The 21,986-nt window shown below is 37.0% G+C and overlaps 1 protein-coding gene across 11 annotated transcripts in view; it reads left to right on the top strand.

The window, feature by feature from the left end:
- The window catches only part of ROBO2 (roundabout guidance receptor 2), a 1,778,513-nt gene that overhangs the window by 1,234,533 nt on the left and 521,994 nt on the right, over window positions 1–21,986 (top strand). For all 11 annotated transcript variants that reach the window (XM_050782129.1, XM_050782128.1, XM_050782122.1 and 8 more), the window contains one exon: window positions 3,785–4,111. In XM_050782129.1, coding sequence (XP_050638086.1) covers window positions 3,785–4,111 — 327 coding nt within the window. The remainder of the gene's footprint in view (window positions 1–3,784; window positions 4,112–21,986) is intronic.

Raw genomic sequence — 21,986 nt, 5'->3', positions numbered from 1 at the left:
TTTTGTGTGGATGTATGGTTTCATTTTGGGGTGATATATATCTAGGAGTGAAATTGCTGGGTCATATGGTAACTACATGTTTGACATTTTGAGGAACTTCCAGATTGTTTTCCAAAGTGACTGTACGATTTAAATTCACACCAGCAATGGATGAGGTTTTCAGTTTTTCCACACCCTTGACAATACTTGTTATTTTACATTGCTTTGATTATATACATCCTAGTGGGTGTGAAGCGTATTTCACTGTAGTTTTGTTTTGCATTTATCTAATAGCTATTGATGTTGAATATCTCTTTATGTGGTTATCACTATTTGTCTAACTTCTTTGACAAATTTGTCTAACTACTTATTCTAATCCTTTGCCTATATTAAAATTTGATTATTTATATTTTTATTGAGCTATGAGTTCTTTATATGTTCTAGACATAAATCCATTGTTAGGTATATGATTTGTATATTTTTTTCTGATTCTCTAGGTAGTCTTTCAAGCACAAGTATTTAAAAATTTTATAACGTCCAGTTTATCTCTTTTTTTCTTCTGTTGCTTGTGCTTTTGGTATCATATCCAAGAAGCCATCACTTAACTCAGAATCATAAAAACTTGCCTCTATAATTTCTTGTAATCATTTCATAGTTTTACTTTTTATATTTAGGTTGTAGATGTTCTTTGATGTTTTTATTAAAGTAGGAGTAAAACTATTAGATGAGTATCCTGACATGACAGCACTGTAATCTCTAGGTAACATAGTTTACATATATTGTAATGATAAATGAGTAAAATGCTTTGTGTGCTCATTGGACATACTGGATTTTAAATCTTATTGCTAAATAGCTTAACTATTTTGTCACTTTTTCTTTTATAAATCAATTATTTTATATTTTATTTAATAAGTATTAGTGTATTTCAGGTCTTATTCAGCCCATATCCAGGCCTACTGCCTAATAAGTTAGGGAACAAGTTGATATACTAAATAGCACCCTAGTAGCATGGATGATTTACTTGCTTACTTTTAATAGTAGAACAGTTTTTGCAGTAGGGAGAATGTAGGTCACCGTGCATAGGGAGATTAAAGGAGAACAAAGAGGCTATCTAAAGAGATGATTGTAACCTACTATATGCCTGTTACATGAAAAGTGACATAAAACTCTTGATGTATTTTAGGATCAGAGTCTATGGCTATGTATCCAGACATTTACATTGAGAATATGTTTCTGATTTGCAAGCTACTTATATTCAGCCACTCATATTTAAAAACTTTGAAGTCTTTCTTGAGTATGAATTTAAAAATTCCTTGTTACTTTTATATTCTGTAAATTCCTCATTGCTTTAAGACCCGGTACTCATGCTCTATAACCTTTATTATTGTGATGTATACTACAATTACCTATCTATATGCTTTGGATCTCTTCAGTTTTGTAAAAAAAATTTCTGACCTGTAGACCATAAATTACTCTTTTGCTTTAGATATCTAACACTTGTAATGTATACATTCTTTTTTGGTCTAATGTGATTAAAAAAAATAGTCAGCAACTTTTGATAGTTAATCCTCTTCAAAAAAAAAAGTTTATTTAAGACTGAATTAAATTCCCTTTAATACATTAAAATATGTATTTTCAATTGATATTGAGCATGAACTGAGGTAACATTGAGAAGTAAATATTACTGCTATCTGTTGAAGAGAAATGTGCTCATATTAGGTGATTGGTTGGAAAGTCTTACATAAGAGCAAATTTTTAAGAAGTGCTTATCTGTATAATCATTATGTCCCCATATATGGTGATTCCTCTCAGCATCTCCTTTTTATTTACTTGGAGCAGCTAGTAGAACATTTTCATGAATAGTGGTAATTGATACCATATAAATGACAAATATCAACAGATCCTTCTCTTCCTATTTCTTTTCTTTTCTCCTTTTTTTTTTCTTTTTTTGACAGAATTTTACTCTTGTCGCTCAGGCTGGATTGTGGTGGCGCTATCTTGGCTCACTGCAACGTCTGCTTCCTGGGTTCAAGCGATTCTCCTGCCTCAGCTTCCCGAGTAGCTGGGATTATAGGCGTCCACCACCATGCCCAGCTAAGTTTTTACATTTTTTTTTTTTTTTTTTTTTTTGAGACGGAGTCTCGCTCTGTCGCCCAGGCTGGAGTACAGTGGCCGGATCTCAGCTCACTGCAAGCTCCGCCCCCCGGATTCCCGCCATTCTCCTGCCTCAGCCTCCCGAGGAGCTGGGACCACAGGCGCCGCCACCACGCCCGGCTAATTTTTTTGTATTTTTAGTAGAGACGGGGTTTCACCGTGTTAGCCAGGATGGTCTCGATCTCCTGACCTCGTGATCCGCCCGTCTCGGCCTCCCAAAGTGCTGGGATTACAGGCTTGAGCCACCGCGCCCGGCCAGTTTTTACATTTTTAGTAGAGATGAGGTTTCGCCATGTTGGGCAGGCTGTTCTCAAACTCCTGACCTCAGGTGATCTACCCACCTCGGCCGCCCAAAATGCTGGGATTGCAGGTGTGAGCCACCGTGCCCGGCCTCTCTTCTGATTTCTTACACCCCTTATGGCCCCACTTGTATTGCATTCACCGGGAAGTCACTGGTACAATCTCTCTTTCGTTGTACTGTGTATGGTGATATACCAAATTCTGTCAAGCATTTCGATAGGGTGTATTTTTCCTTCTTTTCCACCTAAACCATCATTTCCCAAGGTCAGGTTCTTTTTATTTTTCTCTTGAACTATTTAAGTAAATTGCAGCTGTCTTCATGTCTCCATTGCTATCCCTTTTTGATAATGCAGACTAAAACTATCTTTCAGTTATACAGATAGTCATGTCACTGCTCCCTTAAGAATCTGGGAGCCATGTAAAATAACATCACACTCTCCTGAGCACGGTACAAAGCCCATTGTCTCAGGCTCCAAGGCTGCCTCAAACCTTTTCCTGCCATATCAGCTTCCTTCCTGATTATGAAACGTACCATGCACATAACTCTCATTTCTTTGTCTTTTTGCTGATGGTATCTCTTGACATGATGCTTTTTTCTTTTAGTTGTCATTTTTCATTCTTTACAGCTCCATCTAAATATAATTTTTTGGGGGGAAGAGATCTCTTATTATGCCTAATTTAGGGTTAACTTTTAATTTTTTTTCTTTCTGCCTATAGTGCATTTCTTATATACCTCTATGCAGCACATTACATTTTAACATACGGATTTATACTTGAGCTCTTCAGTCAAACACACCTGAGTTCAAAAGCCTGCCTCTACTGCAGCTTCATCTACATTTCTGGGCAACTGACATCATTTACTAAGCTTTTGCCTCATCTGTTAAATGCAGATAATATTTGTACATAATTTGCAGGTCTCTTTTTGCGTTAGTCTGATAACACATTGGCAGCACATTATCTATGTGTGTCTTCTAGGTGCTTGCTTACGTGACTTTCTTCCTCAGTATATAACAAGCAATCTGAGGACGGGAAATTAGTGTTACTCATCTTAGTACCCATGCTGATCCCAGAAGAACAAGAAAGTCTCTTGTCCTCTTTTACTTCTGCTTGTCATGATTCATGGAACACATTGAACCTAAGTCCTTTGAGTTAACATATTAATTTATTGGTAAATTGCCCCATTCTACAAAAGAGTTGAGATGACTTCTGAGATGCATACACAAAACGAAACATAAAATACTATTCAATTGAATAACTGAAGAGTTTAATTTCACCATCAGGAACCTCAGTGAAACGGAAGGTTGAGATAAGGCAATGTTAAAGCTTGCCTTTATTCTGTCCTGTTTTGCAGGATCGCGTCTTCGCCAGGAAGACTTCCCCCCGCGGATTGTGGAGCACCCTTCTGATGTCATCGTCTCGAAGGGAGAGCCCACGACTCTCAACTGTAAGGCAGAGGGCCGGCCAACGCCCACCATTGAGTGGTACAAGGATGGGGAGCGAGTGGAGACTGACAAGGACGATCCCCGGTCCCACAGGATGCTTCTGCCCAGCGGATCCTTATTCTTCTTGCGCATCGTGCATGGGCGCAGAAGTAAACCTGATGAAGGAAGCTACGTCTGTGTTGCAAGGAACTATCTTGGTGAAGCAGTGAGTCGAAATGCATCTCTGGAAGTGGCATGTAAGTGAACATAGTGAACCTCATATGCACATTCACTTTTACTTATTTCAAGCAAGTTTCGATGTGTTCCCATAGATGCTAAAACCTAAAGAATCAATCAACACATTGCATGATTTTACTTGGTCTTCTTCAAAGAAGTCTGGTCAAGATAATATCAAGCCAGGGTGTTGTAGTCAATTTGTTTATGTGAAATCAAGATGGCCAATATGTTGTTATAAGAAAACACAGAGGCAATGAGGCTGTTCATACTTAAGATTTGAATTATTAATGAAAGACATAATCAGGTATTAAAATTGGCTATGTTAAAATGAAAAGTTGATGTGTAGCATGACACCAAATACAAGGCATACATTCAATATCGTACCTATGTCTGTTATCAATTTATATATAAGTAATTATTGATAAACACACCCTGCCACACACATATAAATATATACATTAACTTCGAAATCCAACTTTTATCAGCAACATTAAAAAGAGCCTATTCTTTTATTCTGTAGCTTATACCTACTCTTCCAATTCAGGAATTATTACCTTAGGTGTGGCTAGGAGAATACCCCAACAATAACAGCAATTATACTTTATTTATTTACTTATTCACTTAACGCTCATCGGAGAGGAGATCTGCTGTCTGCGCGAACAGAATGTTCATATATGGGAGGGTTCTCACTTCTACTCAATCTTGGTAATCAAAATAGCTAAGGACTTGCCTTACTGTTGCTGTTTTTATATATTTATTTCCTCATCAAATAGCGCAAATAGCAGTGGTAAATCAAGATATCAATGTTTTCCATCGGTTTAAACACTGCCTCCGTAACTTCATGGATGATTTTCTAGACAAAATTAAAAATAGGGTAGTGTTTTTTTTTTTTCCTAATTTGTAACTGAGGGTTTGGGGTTATAATGTAAACAATACCATAAAAGTTTGACATTAAGTTATCTGTTTTGAGGAAAGATTTTATCTAGAATAAACTGCGAATAAGATGCCAACAATTCCTGTAATCTCAGCACTTTGGGAGGCCAAGGTGCGGGAATCACGTCAGGAGATGGAGACCATCCTGGCGAACACGGTGAAACCCCGTCTCTACTAAAAATACAAAAAACGAGCCGGGCGCGGTGGCGGCACCTGTGGTCCCAGCTCCTCGGGAGGCTGAGGCAGGAGAATGGCGGGAACCCGGGGGGCGGAGCTTGCAGGGAGCCAAGATGGCGCCGCTCACTCCAGCCTGGGCCACAGAGGGAGACTCCGTCTCAAAAAAAAAAAAAAAAGGCAACAATTATGCCTTAAAATCTTTGCACTCTTCAGCTTCCTTGTTGTCATGTACATCTTCAAAGATAAGAGAATTGGGAGATTTCAGGATGCTGGAGTCTTATGTATATAGCTATATATATTTTATCCTAAATAATAGCTCATGGACTCATGTCTTTCTTTTGGTAAACAAAATTGTACTTTTTTTTTTTTTTTTTTGAGACAGAGTCCCCCGCTGTCACCCAGGCTGGAGTGCAATGGCGTGACCTCGGCTCACTGCAACCTTTGCCTCGCGGGCTTAAGCAATTCTTCTGTCTCAGCCTCCCAAGTAGCTGGGATCACAGGCACCGCGCCCAGCTAAGTTTTGTATTTTTAGTAGAGACAGGGTTTCACGTGCTGCCCAGGCTGGTCTTGAACTCCTGACCTCAGGTGATCCACTTGCCTACAGTTTCTTACACAACTATTCCAATGATGTTTTTCGTTCTCAGCCATCTATGTCTGATTTATAGTTTCTGCTAAGAAACCTGGAACCCACAGATTCTGGAAATGTTTAACTCCAATAGGAAAAGACTAGGAGAATCCTAAGACCCATATTTTTTATTTTTTTTGAAGTGCCTTGAGATACGAGCATTAGGACTTTAGCTAACAGTGGGATTTTGTACTGGCCACCAAATAGTTTTATTTTTATAAAATAATACTTCAAAAAGCCCTTAAATGCAGTTTAATGAAATTTGAAATACACACACACAAATTCAAGAATGCAAATATCCACACCTGTTCCATTTTTATTTTGAAATATCTAATTTTGGAAACTTTTCAAACATATTGAAATACTTCAATACCAAATTTTATTGATTTTTACTCCAACAGACCCTTTTATGGTGAATATGATTGGCATTATTCTCCCATTTTCAAGATAAAGAAAATGATGCCCCAGAAGTTTAGGTGACCAAGATTCAGACAATAAATTAATGGGGTTGCTAGACCAGGACCTGAATCTTCTAATTTTTATTTTTAGGGAATTGTGTTGTATTTGAAGAAACACTCTAAATGAAATCTGTTCTTTTTTAAATACATAAAAATTAAGAAATTTTAATTTTTCAGAATTTTAAAAATTTTATCTACTCAGCAGCAAATAACCTGTTTAAATTCTTAACCAAATTTTACTTTTCAAAATTAAAGTATATAAAATTGACCAGTCATTTTATTGTCTCATCTAAAAGAATTGCTTTCTTTTGTAATTGCATCATTAATAATGAATCAAACTGTTTTAGTGGGAATATTTTAAACCATGATTTGTGTGTGTGTGTAATGTGACAGTAATTTTTTTTTATTTTGAGATAAGTGAGCTTTAAGAAATGCTTGAATTACTCATGACCTAGAGAGGAAAACAAGAAGGCTTGCAAATTGGATTAGGTAGTGAATAAAATTCCTTTTTCTAATGCCATGTCAACAGTTCATTCCATTTGAGGCATCACAAGGTCAAATAATATTCATTTATATGTTGCTCATCTCTTTCCATTAGCTCATCAGTCTTCTATCTTTCCTTATGTATTTCATAAAACATATTAATATGGAAATTTGGGTCAAAGCATTGTGATTTTTCAGTACCTATTGGTAACTAATGTGTATTTTTATAAAATGACAGAGGAACAGCAGTAGAGGAACAACTCCAGATTATGTTAAATTGGCCTTCATATTTTAGAAAACTCAACATAAATACTCATTGTGGTACATTCACTTAGTTTATTAATGGAAGGCAGATATCCACTGACAGAGGTGTTAAGGAATAGCAATGAAGACACATTCCAATGTGTTCTCAAAGAGCTCACATTCTAGTTGGGATGACAAACATGTAAATAAAGAATTACTATACTAAATAGACAAACAATAAAGCCTTTATAAAGACATGTAAAAAATACTATGCAAATCCGGAGGGAAGATATGTAATTCTTTCTAGATAGGTAAGTTTAAGAAATGATTCTAAGAGGATACATTATTTTAGCTGTGATTTAAGGTCATGTAAGAATGTCCCAGGTGGAAATTGAAGTGAAAGACCATTCTGGTAGAAAGAATGGAAGCTTAAATGAACACTGCGTATTTGGAGAACTGCCAGGTGTCTGGATATGAGGTTGGGGTCAGAGTAAATTGGAAAGGTAGGCATATGCTGAATCAAAATCTAAGCTATTTTGTTATGAGAATGGAGAATCTTTGAAAGAGAATTGAAGATTGCATTAAAGGTATGATGATTGAAGTCAGAGAGGCGTTAAGTAACTCAAATAATTCAGAAAAGTTGATGCTAGATTCTGAACTGAACATAGCAGTGAAGATTGGAAGGAGGAAACAGTGGGAAACATATTTAGGAATTAAAACTCTGTGACATTGTGATCATTTTGGAGGAGTAGGGGATGATTACTAGATTTGTTTTATTTTGTTTTGTTTTTTGGCTGAGTGACTGGCTATATGGTGCTACCATTCATAGAGGTGGAGGGTAGGTAGGGGAGAACTAACTTTAGGGAACAGAACAGTATGGTAAACTTCAGCTGTATTGTTTGACATACCAAGGAAACAATAAGCTTAAAATATCTCAAGTTTCATTAAAGAAACAGCTTCTCGAGTTGAGGGGAGAGGTCTTTCCAAGATAGGTGTGGAAGCCACGAAGGTATATAGAAGTGGATGTGATTGCCAGGCAGCCTGTGTTCAGGGCGCAGTTAATAAGAGCTGAGTCCAATCTCAGTGCTCAGAACAGCAATATTTAGTGGTGGTCAAGGCAAGAAATGCTCATGCAAAAGGGTCAGGCTCAGTAGAAGTATCAGAGTGATAGAATATAGGCAGTGAAGTGGCAAGAATAACCAAGGAATACTTTAAAAAATACTGAAAGTGTGGCCAAGTGTGATGGTTCACACCTGTAATCCCGGCACTTTGGGTGGCCGAGGTGGGTGGATCACTTGAGGCCAGGAGTTTGAGGCCAGCCTGGCCAACATAGTGAAACCCTGACTCTACTAAAAATACAAAACTTAGCCAGGTGTGGTGGTGAGTGCCTGTAATCCCAACTACTCAGGAGGCTGAGGCGGGAGGATTGCTTGAACCTGGGAGGCAGAGGTGGCAGTGAGCTGGGATTGTACTACTTCTCTCCAGACTGGGTGACAGAGCGAGACTCTCTCTCAAGCAAACAAGCAAACAAGCAAACAAACAAACCACAAGAGTACTAAAAGTGGTTGACACAATGCAAATCCCAAATGATGGTCAAATAAACAGTACCTGTGGGCTCTAGTGATGGGGACAGAGCACAACAGCTGAAGAGTGAGTAGTGGTGGGATGGAAGTAGCACATGCTGCCAGTTCTTTCCTAGAATGTAGTTCTGAATGGAGCATGGAGAATTAGAGCAGGGTACGTCAACCTCTGCATTTCTGACATTTGGAATCAAAATTTATTCAGTGTGTGTGTTTGGGGTGGGGGGTGGGTCATGCTCTGCATTGTAAGATGTTTAGACATACACCTCTGGCATTTGTTCACGAGATGCCAGTGGGATCCTCCCTAACCCTGTTGAGACAAACAGTGTGTCTCCAGATATTGGAAATATTCCCAGGTGGGAAAGTCAGTTGAGGACCACTGACCTAGATGTACCTAAGTAGTCAAGAGCATATTAATATGTAGGACATAAACATGTGACAACTTTTTTTATAAAATGATTATTGATAAAAAAATATGGATTTTTTTTTTTTTACTATTTTTGCTTCACATTAGTTGTCATTTTTAATTTCAAAAATGTTGGATTCTACTATGATATGAAATGTGGAATTTTATTGATAACCATCTGTCTTGACTGGTTTTTTGGAAGTCAGCCAGTTCTTTACCATATTGTATTCATTTTGATGTTTGTTTGTTTTCCTTTAATACATGCTTCAGCTTTATGTTCTGGAACAACACAGCAGAGGGGAAAAAAATTCAGGACCAATCATTGCAATGGAATCACCTCAAATTTGCTTTTACTTTTTTCTTAGTTTGCAAAAAAAAAAAAGCTATCCAGAAAGTGTTTTTTGAGTCACTTGACCTCAAGAGTAATCTCTAGGCAAAAATTGTTTTTTAAATAGTTGATAATGGTTGTAGAGTTGATAAGAAAGAGGCCTGGTACTCAAAAAGCTAATACGTAGTTTTCCAGTGGGACCACCAAGACAGCCATGGTGTAGCTGGTACAGATAGAGTTTCAGTTCTGAACCCTTGTGCTCCCTGTTTATGGAGCAGAAGGAGCACAGGGGGTCCTCACAGAGATTGTAGCTGCCTGTGATGCAGCCTGAGTCAGTGGCAGCCTCTAGAGATGGCAGCTGTAGCCCCAGGTGGCAAATATATGACAGCAGCTTGATCTATCGACCAGGGTAAGAGGGGGTTCTGGCCTAAATGAAAATTCATGAAAAATTGATGAAGTCCCCAGATTATTTTTTCCGTTTCCTTTTCTCAGCACTGTGCCAGTGCGGAGAGTGGAGATTAAATGAGGTGCTGAACACTTTAGTGGCAAGGAGGTTGTGGTTCAAAGGTCAGGGGTCACATAGAAACCGATCTTTTTTTTCTTTTTTCTTACTGCTAAAGCAAAACACAGGAAACTTTTCAGATTAGCTGTGATTTACCTTTGCTTTGATAAATAAAATGACGACATGCTCAAAAGTTGGCTTTTGATGCAGTTACAAGAGAACAGATGTGATTCATAATTCAAACGTGGAACTGGAAATAGATTGAATTCCATGACTTGAGGATGATTTTTTTTTTTTTCTCTTTCTTTTATTTGTTGTCTTCTGTATCAAGGCTCATGCTGTATGAAAGTCATTTAGGGAAGAAAAAGGTCTTGCATTATTTATAGGTCACGGATTGCAGGAATAGCAAAGCTGTGGAACAAACATAATGCTCCTGTTTGCTTTACATCAAAAATTAAATCGATGGTTTATCTGTATAAAGAAGAGAGGTTACAGAAGTAGACTGACTTTAGTATGAGAGGACACAGGTGGCATTAAAAATGAAGACAACGTAAATAGCTTCCTTAATATCCTCAAGTTAATAAATATGTAAATTTTTGTTTTTTATTTTATTTTGGCTGTCAATGAATCTTATCTAGGCAAAATACCTTTATACATCATAAAGACACAAGATAAATTAAATTGCAAAAAGACCAATCCATAGAGAGCTTTTCAAAAAAATGCTTAATTGAGATATATTTAACATACCATATCATTTACTCTTTTAATATATACAAATCAGTGTTTTTGGCATATTCACAGGGTTGTGCAATGAACACTATAATCAAATTTAGAACATTTTCATCAGTCCTACAATGAACTCTATACCCATTAGCACTCAGTTCCCATTCCTACACCCTCTCACCCCAGCCCTAAGTAAAAGCTAATCTAATGTCTAGAGCTATACATTTTCCTATTCGGGACAATTCGTATGTTGGAATGAAACAATATATTGTCTTGTGTGACTATAATAGCATCTTTTCCTTAGCATTAATGTTTTCAAGGATCGTGTTTGTTGTAGCATGTATCAGTACTTTATTTTTTATTATTGCTGAATAATATTTCATGTTATCAACATACCACTTTTTATTTATCCATTCATCATATGATAGACATTTACATTACTCCCACTTTTTATCTACTATGATCAACGCTGCTATGGAAATTTTTGTACACATTTTTGTGTGCACATATGGTTTCGTTTGGGTATTCTCTTAAGTTTACGCCTAAGAGTAGGACTGTGGAGTTATATGGTAACTCTGTTTAACTTTTTGAGGAATTTATATGTAATTATTATTAAGTGTAGATTCAATGATATTTATTGGTGCATTGAAGTAACTGTATCCAACTCCCCTCTCAGTATGAAACACAGTCATAAAACATTTCTAGCGTTTAATAAATATTATTGTATGGCTGTTATGTTAGATTTTCTGTGTCGTATTTCCATAATTTCAGGTAAGATTCAACTATTTAAAAATATAGAACGATTAACCATATGGAAACAGCGGATGGCCACAAAGTTCCTAATAAATCCTTGTGTAACTTCTACTAGACTGTTTTCACTTTGCTCCCAATTAAGTTGGAAAATCTTGCTATTTGAATCTTCACTTCATTTTCTGTTCTGTTTGTGTTTGTTCTAAAAACTGGCAATTTGTCTTCTCAGAAGCTGACATTACCTTTCCTGAGAATAACTGACAGTACTTTTCTCATTATCGGGTTACTTTCTCTTCCAAATATACTGAGGTTTTTTTCTTTTACTTGTCAGGTTCAGACTAAGAAATTAGTGAATGATTATACTAGAAGTCTAAGAGTGGGAAAACAAAGAACTATTATTCTGTATCTTTCTTAAAGCAAATAAGCATACAAACAAACATATCAACTTAAATTCAAACTCCATGGCAATGAGTTGGACTGGAACTAATATTTACAGGTGTGGACCAAAAAGAATATAGGAGCAACTTTTTTGTTGTTGTTGTAATTTTCTCCATTTGCATTTCTACAAATGTCAGGTGAGATTTCAGATATTTTTGGTGGTGATGGTGGGTGGTAGGGGAGGATACTTAACTGAAAAACGCTCCCTAGCTCAAGGTACTTCACAGAATAATCTGAGTGTGTTATTTGGGCTGTTTTGTGAGTGTGCCTTTTAATTTTGTCATACTCCATCAATACTTTCAAGTGCAGTCTCTCCTTTGATCTTCCCAAGTGAAGGTGTGAAATTGCTACACCTGGGGAACATGTTTGAAATTGTGATCTGTTTAAGTATGTACAATGCTGTATTTTGATACGAGGTTTCTTTCTGTTGATTGAATTAACTGTATTCAGACTCTCTCTCAACAAGTCTCAAGTTGCCATTCACTGACAATTAGCCTGAATTAACTCTGACTCCAGGGAAAGCATATAAATGAAGTGAAGTCATTGTGTCCTCTACTTTTCAAAAGTTTATTCCCATAAACAGTATAATTCTGAGTATGATCCTGAGGTCTTCAGTCATATAGATCCTATCCATCAAATGAAAAGGAAACATATTCATAGTGATACTAAGAGTTAAGGAGACAAAATATGTTGAGGTCTGCTCTGGTTTTCAACCCCAGAAACTCTTTTTATATAAAGTTAAGAAAAATAATTTAGGGTTTTGAATTTATTTGTTGTTGTAATTTTTTTTTTTTTTTTTTTTTTTTTTTTTTGTGATGGAGTCTCGCTCAGTCACCCAGACTGGAGTGCAGTGGTGCGATCTCAGTTTACTGCAGCCTCTGCCTCCCAGGTTCAAGCGATTCTTCTACCACAGTCTCCCAAGTAGCTGAGACTACAGGCAGGTGCCACCACACCTGGCTAATTTTTGTATTTTTGATAGAGATGGGATTTTGCCATGTTACCCAGGCTGGTCTTGAACTCTTGGCCTCAAGCAATCCTCCCGCATTGGCCTCCAAAGTGCTGGGATTACAGGTGTGAGCCACTGCGCCCGGCCTCTTACTACAAATTTTTAATTAAATTTCAACTGGTGTGTAGATGCAAGTTGATTTTACTGAAAATGTATGTAGGTTGACATTATGCTTAGGAATTACAATTTCGTGCAGTAGCTCATACACTTTTCTCCCAGAATTTGTGTTTCGGCGGAATGCAGATTTCCAATTTCCCCTCTTTAGATTGTATTTGTTTCTGATAATTATAATGTGCATCTTTTAATTCTGAAACACCCCCAACAAGGTTTCTATAATTACTTAAGGCAAGTTACACTTGTTTTAAGCATGAGTCAGTATATATGATAAGGTCTTTACAGAAGTATAGAAGTAAAAACAATAGGTGAAATTTTGTTTAACTCTGAACGTTTTTTCTTTATAGATGTTTATACATTTTATATAAACTTTATAGATTCTTTATACATTCTTTATAGATGTTTCCGACAGTCTATGATTTAACTGCTGAGGGATGAGGTTCGATAGTATTAAGATATTCTCTCCACTATATACCATTAGCATTAGTTTTTCCTCTCAGGAGATTTTCAAAAGCAATTCGCAACCACCCATTTCTGAATTAAAAATACGTATACATTTTTGTCAATTAGACATTCATCCACTTTTTGTCAATGTCTCCCAAGAAATACTCTATGAAAGCGTTACTGAGCCCCAGGTTGGGATGGTTCTGTAAGCTGTTTGAGGTTTTCTAGCACAGTCCTCCTTTGTCTACTAAGACATTAGTAGTTTAATATCTCTGGGTGTCTTAGTCTGTTCAAGCTACTACAAGAAAATACCAGAAATTGGGTAGCTTTTCAGGAAAATAAATTTATTTCTCATCGTTCTGGAGCCTGTAAGCCTGAGCTGAGAGAGCCAGCATTGTTGGGTTTTGTGAGGCCCCACCTCCCGGTTCATAGATGGTGTCCTCACAAGGTGAAAAGGCACTCATCCCATTTAGAAGAGCGCTGTCTCATGACCTAATCATCTTCCAAGGGCTCCACCTTCAGTGACATCACCGTGAGGGATGATATTTCAACATACGAATTTTGGGGGGATAGAAACATTCCGACCACAGCTCTGGCCCTTGGCGAGAATCCAGGCAAGGGTTGTAAGAGAGGCAGGTGTTTGGACGCAGTGACAGACGGGGCCTGGAAATTGAGCTTAAATTAATGCCCAAGTACAGAAAAGGCTCTTCTTTATCACCTCTATTGGCAGCCCTACACATTAGTCAGTTCCTCATCTGAGAAGTTAACCAACTGAGAATTCAAAATAATTTTTAAAAACCAACAAAAATATGCCAACAAGAAATATTACAAATCATATGGTATAGTGTCTATTCGCATAGCATTTACACAGTATTAGGTAGTGTAAGTGATTAAGAGATGATTTAATATATACAGGAAGAGGCGCATCGCTATATGCAAATACTGTGTCATTTTATGAAACGGACTTGAGCATTCAGTGGTCTTGGTATCTGCAGGGGTCTTAGGACCAGTCTTCTCTGGATACCAAGGGACGAATGTACCTCTTTCTGAGAGTCAGGCCATTTGCTAGTTAATGCAAGTATAAAGGCAGTCATCACATTTTTTGTGTGATTATCTAACATTTAAGTCTGAACCAAGATTTTGGAATAAACATCACAGTGTCTATATATGGAAATAAAATGTAACTATTTTTTCCATGACATGAGGTGTATTTGATATAAACTATTTTATATAAATTTGCCTGCCTCATTTTCTTTCTTCTTGCTTTCTTTGCTTATTCAAACTGAACAAGTACATTATACATATAAACATATATGTATATATGTGTGTGCATATAAACGTACATATATTTTTTTCCTTAACATGAGGTATATTTGATATAAATCATTTTATATAAATTCACCTGCCTCTTTTTCCTTCTTCTTGCTTTCTTTGCTTATTCATATTGAATGAGTATATTATACATATATGTGTGTATCTGTGTTTTTATATATACATATATACACACATGCATACGTATATATATTTGTATATATGATATGATATTAGAGATGTGATCCCACTCACTGTGTTGCCAAGGCTGGTCTGGAACTCCTGGCCTTGTGTGACCCTCCTACCTTGGCCTCACGAAGCGCTAGGATTACAGGTATGCGCTATCAGGGCCAGAGAATATTTTCTCTTAAATCAGTTTTTAAATGTCTTTATTGGGTTTCCTAATCGTTAAGATTAAAATGGGGTTCAAGAGCACCTCAGTGGTGCTGGGCTGTATATGAGGAGTCTGAGTCGCCTCATCAGGTGACGGTGAACATTCCACCGTAGTGATGTAGGGTGGGGGCCTTCAGACAGGGCAGACTGCAGGAGTGAGGAGCGGCCACAAGTTGCTTCTAGGTGAATCTGAATGAAAGATGGACTTAGAAAACTGGAAAGAAGTATCAAAGCAAAACCCTGAGGTTGTGCTTGGCCAGATTTCAAGCGCAAATAATACATTAGCTTAATTGGGGAGTGGATGTAGGGTAGTAGAGGGAGATAATTTAAATAGCTGGTAGCAATTAGTAATGACTAAACGAATTGACGAGCTTTCATGTTATCCTAGAACCCAAGGGAGCCCCATTTGATGTGAGCTTGTTATTTGGAAGTGAGGTTTGTGAAGGGAGCCTACGAGTGTGGAGGGAGGAGATCTACTATACATAGTTCAGGTATAGTAGGATGAGGGTTAAGTGGATTAATTAAGTTGAGAATAGGAAAAGAGGAGATAAAATGTTAAAAAAATGTGGATAGGAATTTAAAAAATGAATCTGTAGTTCAAGGGAAGATTTAAATTTAGTTTGCTAGAGTTTTGTACAGTACCTTCTACTGATCGGTACTCACCTAGGTGTTACAGATACTTAGAACAAGCTTTGTTCAATAGGTATAGAGTTTCAGTTGGCAAGATGAAAACATTCTAGAGATCTATTGTGCAACAATGTGAATATACCTAACACTACTGAACCGTACACTTAAAAATGACTAAGATGGTGTATTTTATGTTATGTGGTTTTTTTGCCACAACTAAAACATGAAAATATTAACAAAACAAATAAACCACCACCACAACAAAAACCAAGGCATGGCTCTTGCCATCAGAGAACATTCAATAGGACGGCCTCGAATGTGGTAAGTGTGAGAGTGAGGGAGGAGGAACTGCTGTGCTGTGAAATATAGGGGAGAAGTAGGCCAACTCTGCAAGAGAATGTGAAACAGGTGAAATGATTTCGCTAGGGAGAAAATAATTAATAATCTCTGGTGCTTGCTAAGGGCCAGGCTTATTTCTGTGTTTCACACTTATGGCTTATTCAATTCTCAAAACAACTCTAAAATTTGGGTACTATTATTTTCTCTCTCTTGTATTTGAGGTACACAGAAAGGAGAGTTGGGATTCGAACTCTGGCGGCCTGGCTCTCAAGCCTGCTTTCTTAATTACTATGCTAAGCATTCTCATTGATTTACTTGAACAAGCAAACAAAATCATTTGACACTTAAAAGGGTCATTAGCATTTTCTTAGGTATTTTACCCAGAAACAGTTATTCAATTGTATAAATACAATGATGACCCCTGGAATAGGTGAAGTCAAAGAGCAGCATTTTGGTGCTACAATTCTGTGATTCATGGGATATTACGGAAAGAAACAACAGAAAGAGTAATCTTTTCTATTTTTTTATTTAGTTACATATTGACATTTGAGAGCTCATTAGTTTATTCAAGTAATTTGATTTTCTCTCTACAGTTCCTAGTTGTCAAATATTAGTATCAAGAAAATCCATCACTTTCAGTTCTTATTGACATGTTTGCAGGCCAAAGCAGCTTGGAGATTAAGAATCCAATTTATAAGACAAGTCATCTATCATTTAATATCCAAAGATAACTTGACTAAGTTTTATAGAAAAAGAAATATGATAATAGCAATGATATCTTACTACTTTAGGATAATTTCTGGAGTTTTTTGAGTCGTTAACATATTTATATGCATTATTTCATTGCTATATGTATTTGTAGACATTTGCTGACTTCAGTAGTTTCTAAGTTCAATATATGGTATTAACATTGGTCTATTTGACTTTCAAATTACTCTTTTATATTTATATATATATACATATATATATGAATCAAAGGAGGAAGTATAGCCTTTTCAACTAATGATGCTGGTGGAATTAAATATCCATAGACAAAAATAAAAAACAGAACCCTGACTTAAACCTTACGAATTATGCAAAAATTAATCTGAAATGGATCATACATACAGTTAAATGTAAGGCATAAGACTATATATATATAAATGTAAATATAAGTATATACACACACATACACATATACATATATATATATATATGTAGAGAGAGAGAGAGAGAGAGAGGGAGGGTTTCACTCTGTCACTCAGGCTGGAGTGCAGTGGTGTGATCACAGCTCACTGCAGCCTTGACTTCCCAGACTGAGTGATCCTTCTGCCTCATCCTTCCCAGTAGCTTGTACTACAGGCATGCGTCACTAAGCCCAGCCAATTTTTGTACTTTTCGTGGAGATGGGGTTGTGCCCTCTTGCCCAGGCTGGTCTCAAACTTCTGAGCTCAAGCTGTCCAACTGCCTTGGTCTCCCACAGTGCTGGAACTACAGGTGTGAGCCATTGCACCTGACTTAAAACTATAAAATGTTTAGAAAATAACGAAGGAGAAAATCCTTTGTGTCTAGAATTTGGTGAAGAGTAAAACATTAACCAAAAGATAAAATTAATAAATTTGACTTTATTAAAATTAAAACTTTAATTCTCTTAAAGATCTTGTTTATGGAAAAAAAAGACAAGCTACATACAGGGAGAACCACATATCTGAAAAAAGCGTATCTAGAATTTATAAAGATATATCAAAATTCAACATTAAATAAAACTAATAAGCTGATGTCTTTTTTATTTTAAAATAAGTATGTATACACAGGAAGTATGTCTACTACTAGAGATACTAGTAGTATCTCTCTTAGTTCCCATGAATCTATACTTATTACAAAATAAAGTATTAAAATTACTTGTCAAGCTATCTTAAGTAGACATTAATAATATACATAAAAATGAATTTGAAACTGAATAGTTCTTTGGAAAGCTTTTGAATGTTTGTTTTTTCTTAAACATTGATGAATTCATATTTTTAAGTGTCCATGATCTGTTAAGAATCTTACTCAAATTCATGTATTTACTGTTTTAAATTTATAAATTTAACTTGTGATACATTCTATATACAGTTTCGTGCATTTATCTTCATATCTTTGATTTTTGTTCCATCATGGTTTTTTAGTTGAAGGATAGATTTTATTTCACTTTCTTTGTTAGGGGAAGGGAAAGAAAAGAGGGGACTGGTTATTCATGGCAGTTTGGCAAGAATGCCCAAAACATGAATAGAGTGCATTATGTAGCTGGCACGAAGTCCCTACTTTAGGTTAATAAAGAGATGCAATTTATCTTGATTCGTTGCTGCTAAAATTATGCATGGATTATTGTTAATATTTCTACGTACCTTTTTAAATTCACCATTATAACTGAAATGTCACTAAAGGAGAAAGATTGGCCGGGCGCGGTGGCTCGCGCCTGTCATCCCAGCACTTTGGGAGGCCGAGGTGGGCGGGTCCCCTGAGCCAGGCGTTCAGGACCAGCGCGGGCAGCCCGGTCAAACCCATCTCAGGGCACAGCTGCGGCGCCCGCTGGCGGGGAGGAGCCCGGGGAGGGGGGCGGGGAGGAGCCCGGGGAGGGGGGCGGGGAGGAGCCCGGGGAGGGGGGCGGGGAGGAGCCCGGGGGGCGGAGGTTGCCAGGAGCCGAGGTCGCCGCATCCCAGCCTCGGTGACAGAGCGAGACGAGACGCGGTCTCGGAAAAAAATGAGAAAGATCAAGGAAGTTTTTGGCGCGGGCGGGAGGGCCGGAGTCTGGCCTTGTGGCCCAGGCTGGAGTGACGTGGTGCGGCCTCGGCTCCTGCAGCCTCCGCCTCCCAGGCTCGAGCGCGGCTCCGGCCTCAGCCTCGGGAGGAGCTGGGACCGCAGGCGCCGCCACACGCCCGGCTGGTGTTGGTGCTTTCAGTAGAGACGGGGCTTCGCCGGGTGAGCCAGGCTGGTCTCGAACTCCTGATGTCGGCTGGCCCGCCCGCCTCGGCCTCCCAAAGTGCTGGGATTCCGGGCGGGAGCCACCGCGCCCTGCCGAGAAAGATCAAGGATTTCAGACTGTCACAAGAAGGAAAAGCTGAAGGAATCGGAGTTACTGATCCAGGAGCATTAAAGGCATCAGTAGATCCTATGGTTCCTACCCAGCACGTGAAGAACTATTATGCCAAAGAGAGAATACATGTATTCTATCTAACCTTAAGAGAGAAAAGGGTCAGTGGACAAAAGCTGCAGCTTTTGCCTCAGTGGACCGTACGGTGATTATGCCATATGTGTTTTTTTTCCTGGGGTCTTAAAGAACTGTGGGCAAGCCAAAACAGCAACATGTTGTGGTCAGAAATAAAACTAAAAAGTTGCATAAAATATGTTTTGGTTTAGCTTTGCTTACATTTTTCCTCAAAGGAAAACTGAATCTCCAGGATAATGAAACAAGGTAACAAGACAGTTCTGACGCACTTTCAGTTGCAAAATAATTCTCAGCACTTTTCTGTACACAAGGAATTCGATAACGTAGAAATAATTTTCTTAAATTCAGCGTTATCACACTGTTTTGAAAAGTCCTTGAAAAAATCCCATTTGTGCATACATCTTACCCATCTTATTTCAAAATCCATTGAGATTGTAAGCAATTAAATCAATTGCTTTTTGTAGACCAAACCCTCATTTATAACATGTAATTCCCCAGGACCCGCATGTCCAGATTCAAGAACAGCTTGATAGAAAGACTGATTTATTTTTATTTTCTTCCTGGGTCTGCTTTGAATAGTCTTAAAAGAAGGAGGAAAATGCTGTGTTTAATATTCATATAGGATTTTCTAATAAAAGCAGCTTCTCTCAAAAACCTGTTAAGAAGGACTACCTATAAAGGAGTCAACTTGTGATATCCTTCCTAAGTATTTATTTGGTTCTTGGGGATTGATGGATAAGCTGATAGAGTCTAATCTTCAAATGTGTATGTCATTAATAGAGATGTAAGAATCTCAATTTGCTTTGTCTTTTCCTTTCCTGACACATTATAAGGAAAAGCTTTACTAATGAAGTACCCAATGGTAATAACCCATTATTTGCTAGAATCTCTCTTTTTATCAGATGACATGCAAATGAACTGTTCTATTTCTGTGGAGAAAGAGAGACAAGGAGTGGTCTAGTTAATCATACTTGAGGACTGCCATAGTTGTCTTCTGGGAAATATTCTCATGATTCATTCTTATTTAAGGGTCCTCACCCTATGCATAAGAAAATCTCCCATTCATTCCATTTGGGTTTGACGTTAATTATAGGGGCATTAATGGACACTTTCTCATAAGAAATGAATGTAGGATTAAATCAGAAAATAATAAAGCAACCTTTAGATGAATCAGGTCATGATAGAACTATATACGGAGAAGCTGGGAGGTTGGAGGAACTTGAGAGGTCATCAGTCCCTTTGTTGTTTAGATCTAGAAACTGAGTCCTGGAGAAGTGAAATGACTTAACTGAAGAAGTCCCAGCTGATGAGAGGCAGGCGTGAGATGACAAACAAAGTAGCCTCTTGCATCAGGCAGCAATGTAGAGAAAAGATAGTTCTGGGAATTTAAGAGACCATGTTCTGACCATTTTCTGCTATTAACTACTCCTGTGATTTTGGGCAAACCTTTTACCTTCTCTGGGTCTGTTTTCTTAAATCTAAGGTGAGACTGGACTAAGCATTTGCCCTCTGGAAAGGGGGAATCTACGGGAGCTCCTGGAGGAGATTAGTGTGTGATTATTATTCCAACTAAGTTCATTGGAAAAAAGATCTGTTCTGCAGTTTGACTAAATTACTTTACTTACGTGTGTGGTATTTTTATATTTTATTAAAGTACTAAAACTAATAAAATGTTTGTTATTAGTTTATTAGTTTATTAAATGATCTAACGTATCATTTATATTTTGTTTTCAAAATTGAAGACACCAGCCTTGGATATCATATAAATTTAGTAGCACTTTTCAGCTAACATTTTCCCTAAGCAATGAAAAGACGTTTTTCTTATTCTGGAAAATATTTTACTTTATTTTTATAGCATTTCTTTATGGGTCCTATAGTTGACAACAAGTAATTGATAATATTGCTGGTAAAATGAGGCATTTCCTTAATCTTACATGTCTTGAGAAATTAGCTGTTCATGTATCCATGTCTACACAGTCCTCGTTCACCTTGTGACCACGTAATTAAGTCATTCTTCTTTTCCAATCAGCCATTCAGGTGTAAGGCAAATGTTTTTTTGAAAGATTATGCACACCTTGTAGAACAGTACTTCTGGTCCCTTTGGGTTTAAAGTATACAAGTATAGATTCCTAGTATATCAACTCTATTATTTTGTTTCTTTAAAAGAGAATTTTTTAAAAAATAAGCAAAGAAGTTTTTTTTTGTTTGTTTTTACTCATATATTTGACTTACACCTTGTGTATAAAATGTTTTGTTAGGTAAAATGTATTTTATCTATTTACAAAAATATTTTCCCCCAAATAGCATAATTTTACAAGTAGCAGTCATATATTAGACCAACATCCCATTTGTCCTCTTTTTGAACCCATGTTATCTGAACTACTGTAAAGATCTTTTTCCTGTGTTTTTATTTTATTTACCTATTTTTAAAAAAAGTTATTTATTGTGTGTTATTATTTTCCTGGTTATATGTAATATCTTTCCATCTTAGATATGTTGGAAACTACAGAAAAGTTTTTTAAAATTACTGACAGAAATAAATACCACTTCTTCCATTGTGTTTTAATTTTATTTCTGTCAACTGTATGACTTGAATAGAAAATCTGTGAAATGAATTTAGTTTTAGCACTTTAATAAAATATAAAAATACTACACATGTAAGTAATTTAGTCAAATTGCAGAACTTTTTTTTTATTTTTCAAAGAATATTTAGGAAGCTTAAATAATAGCTTGTACATGTACTCAGAAAACAGGAGTCATCTAAATTGCAAACTTGTTTAATAAGTTCTTCCATATATGAGCATTGTGTCATCTTCGAAGTTTTCATA

This window comes from Macaca thibetana, chromosome 2, assembly GCF_024542745.1.
Source record: "Macaca thibetana thibetana isolate TM-01 chromosome 2, ASM2454274v1, whole genome shotgun sequence".
Classification (NCBI taxonomy): Eukaryota; Metazoa; Chordata; class Mammalia; order Primates; family Cercopithecidae; genus Macaca; species Macaca thibetana.
Note: the sequence above shows the minus strand (reverse complement) of the source record. Positions and strands in the feature narration are given on the sequence as shown.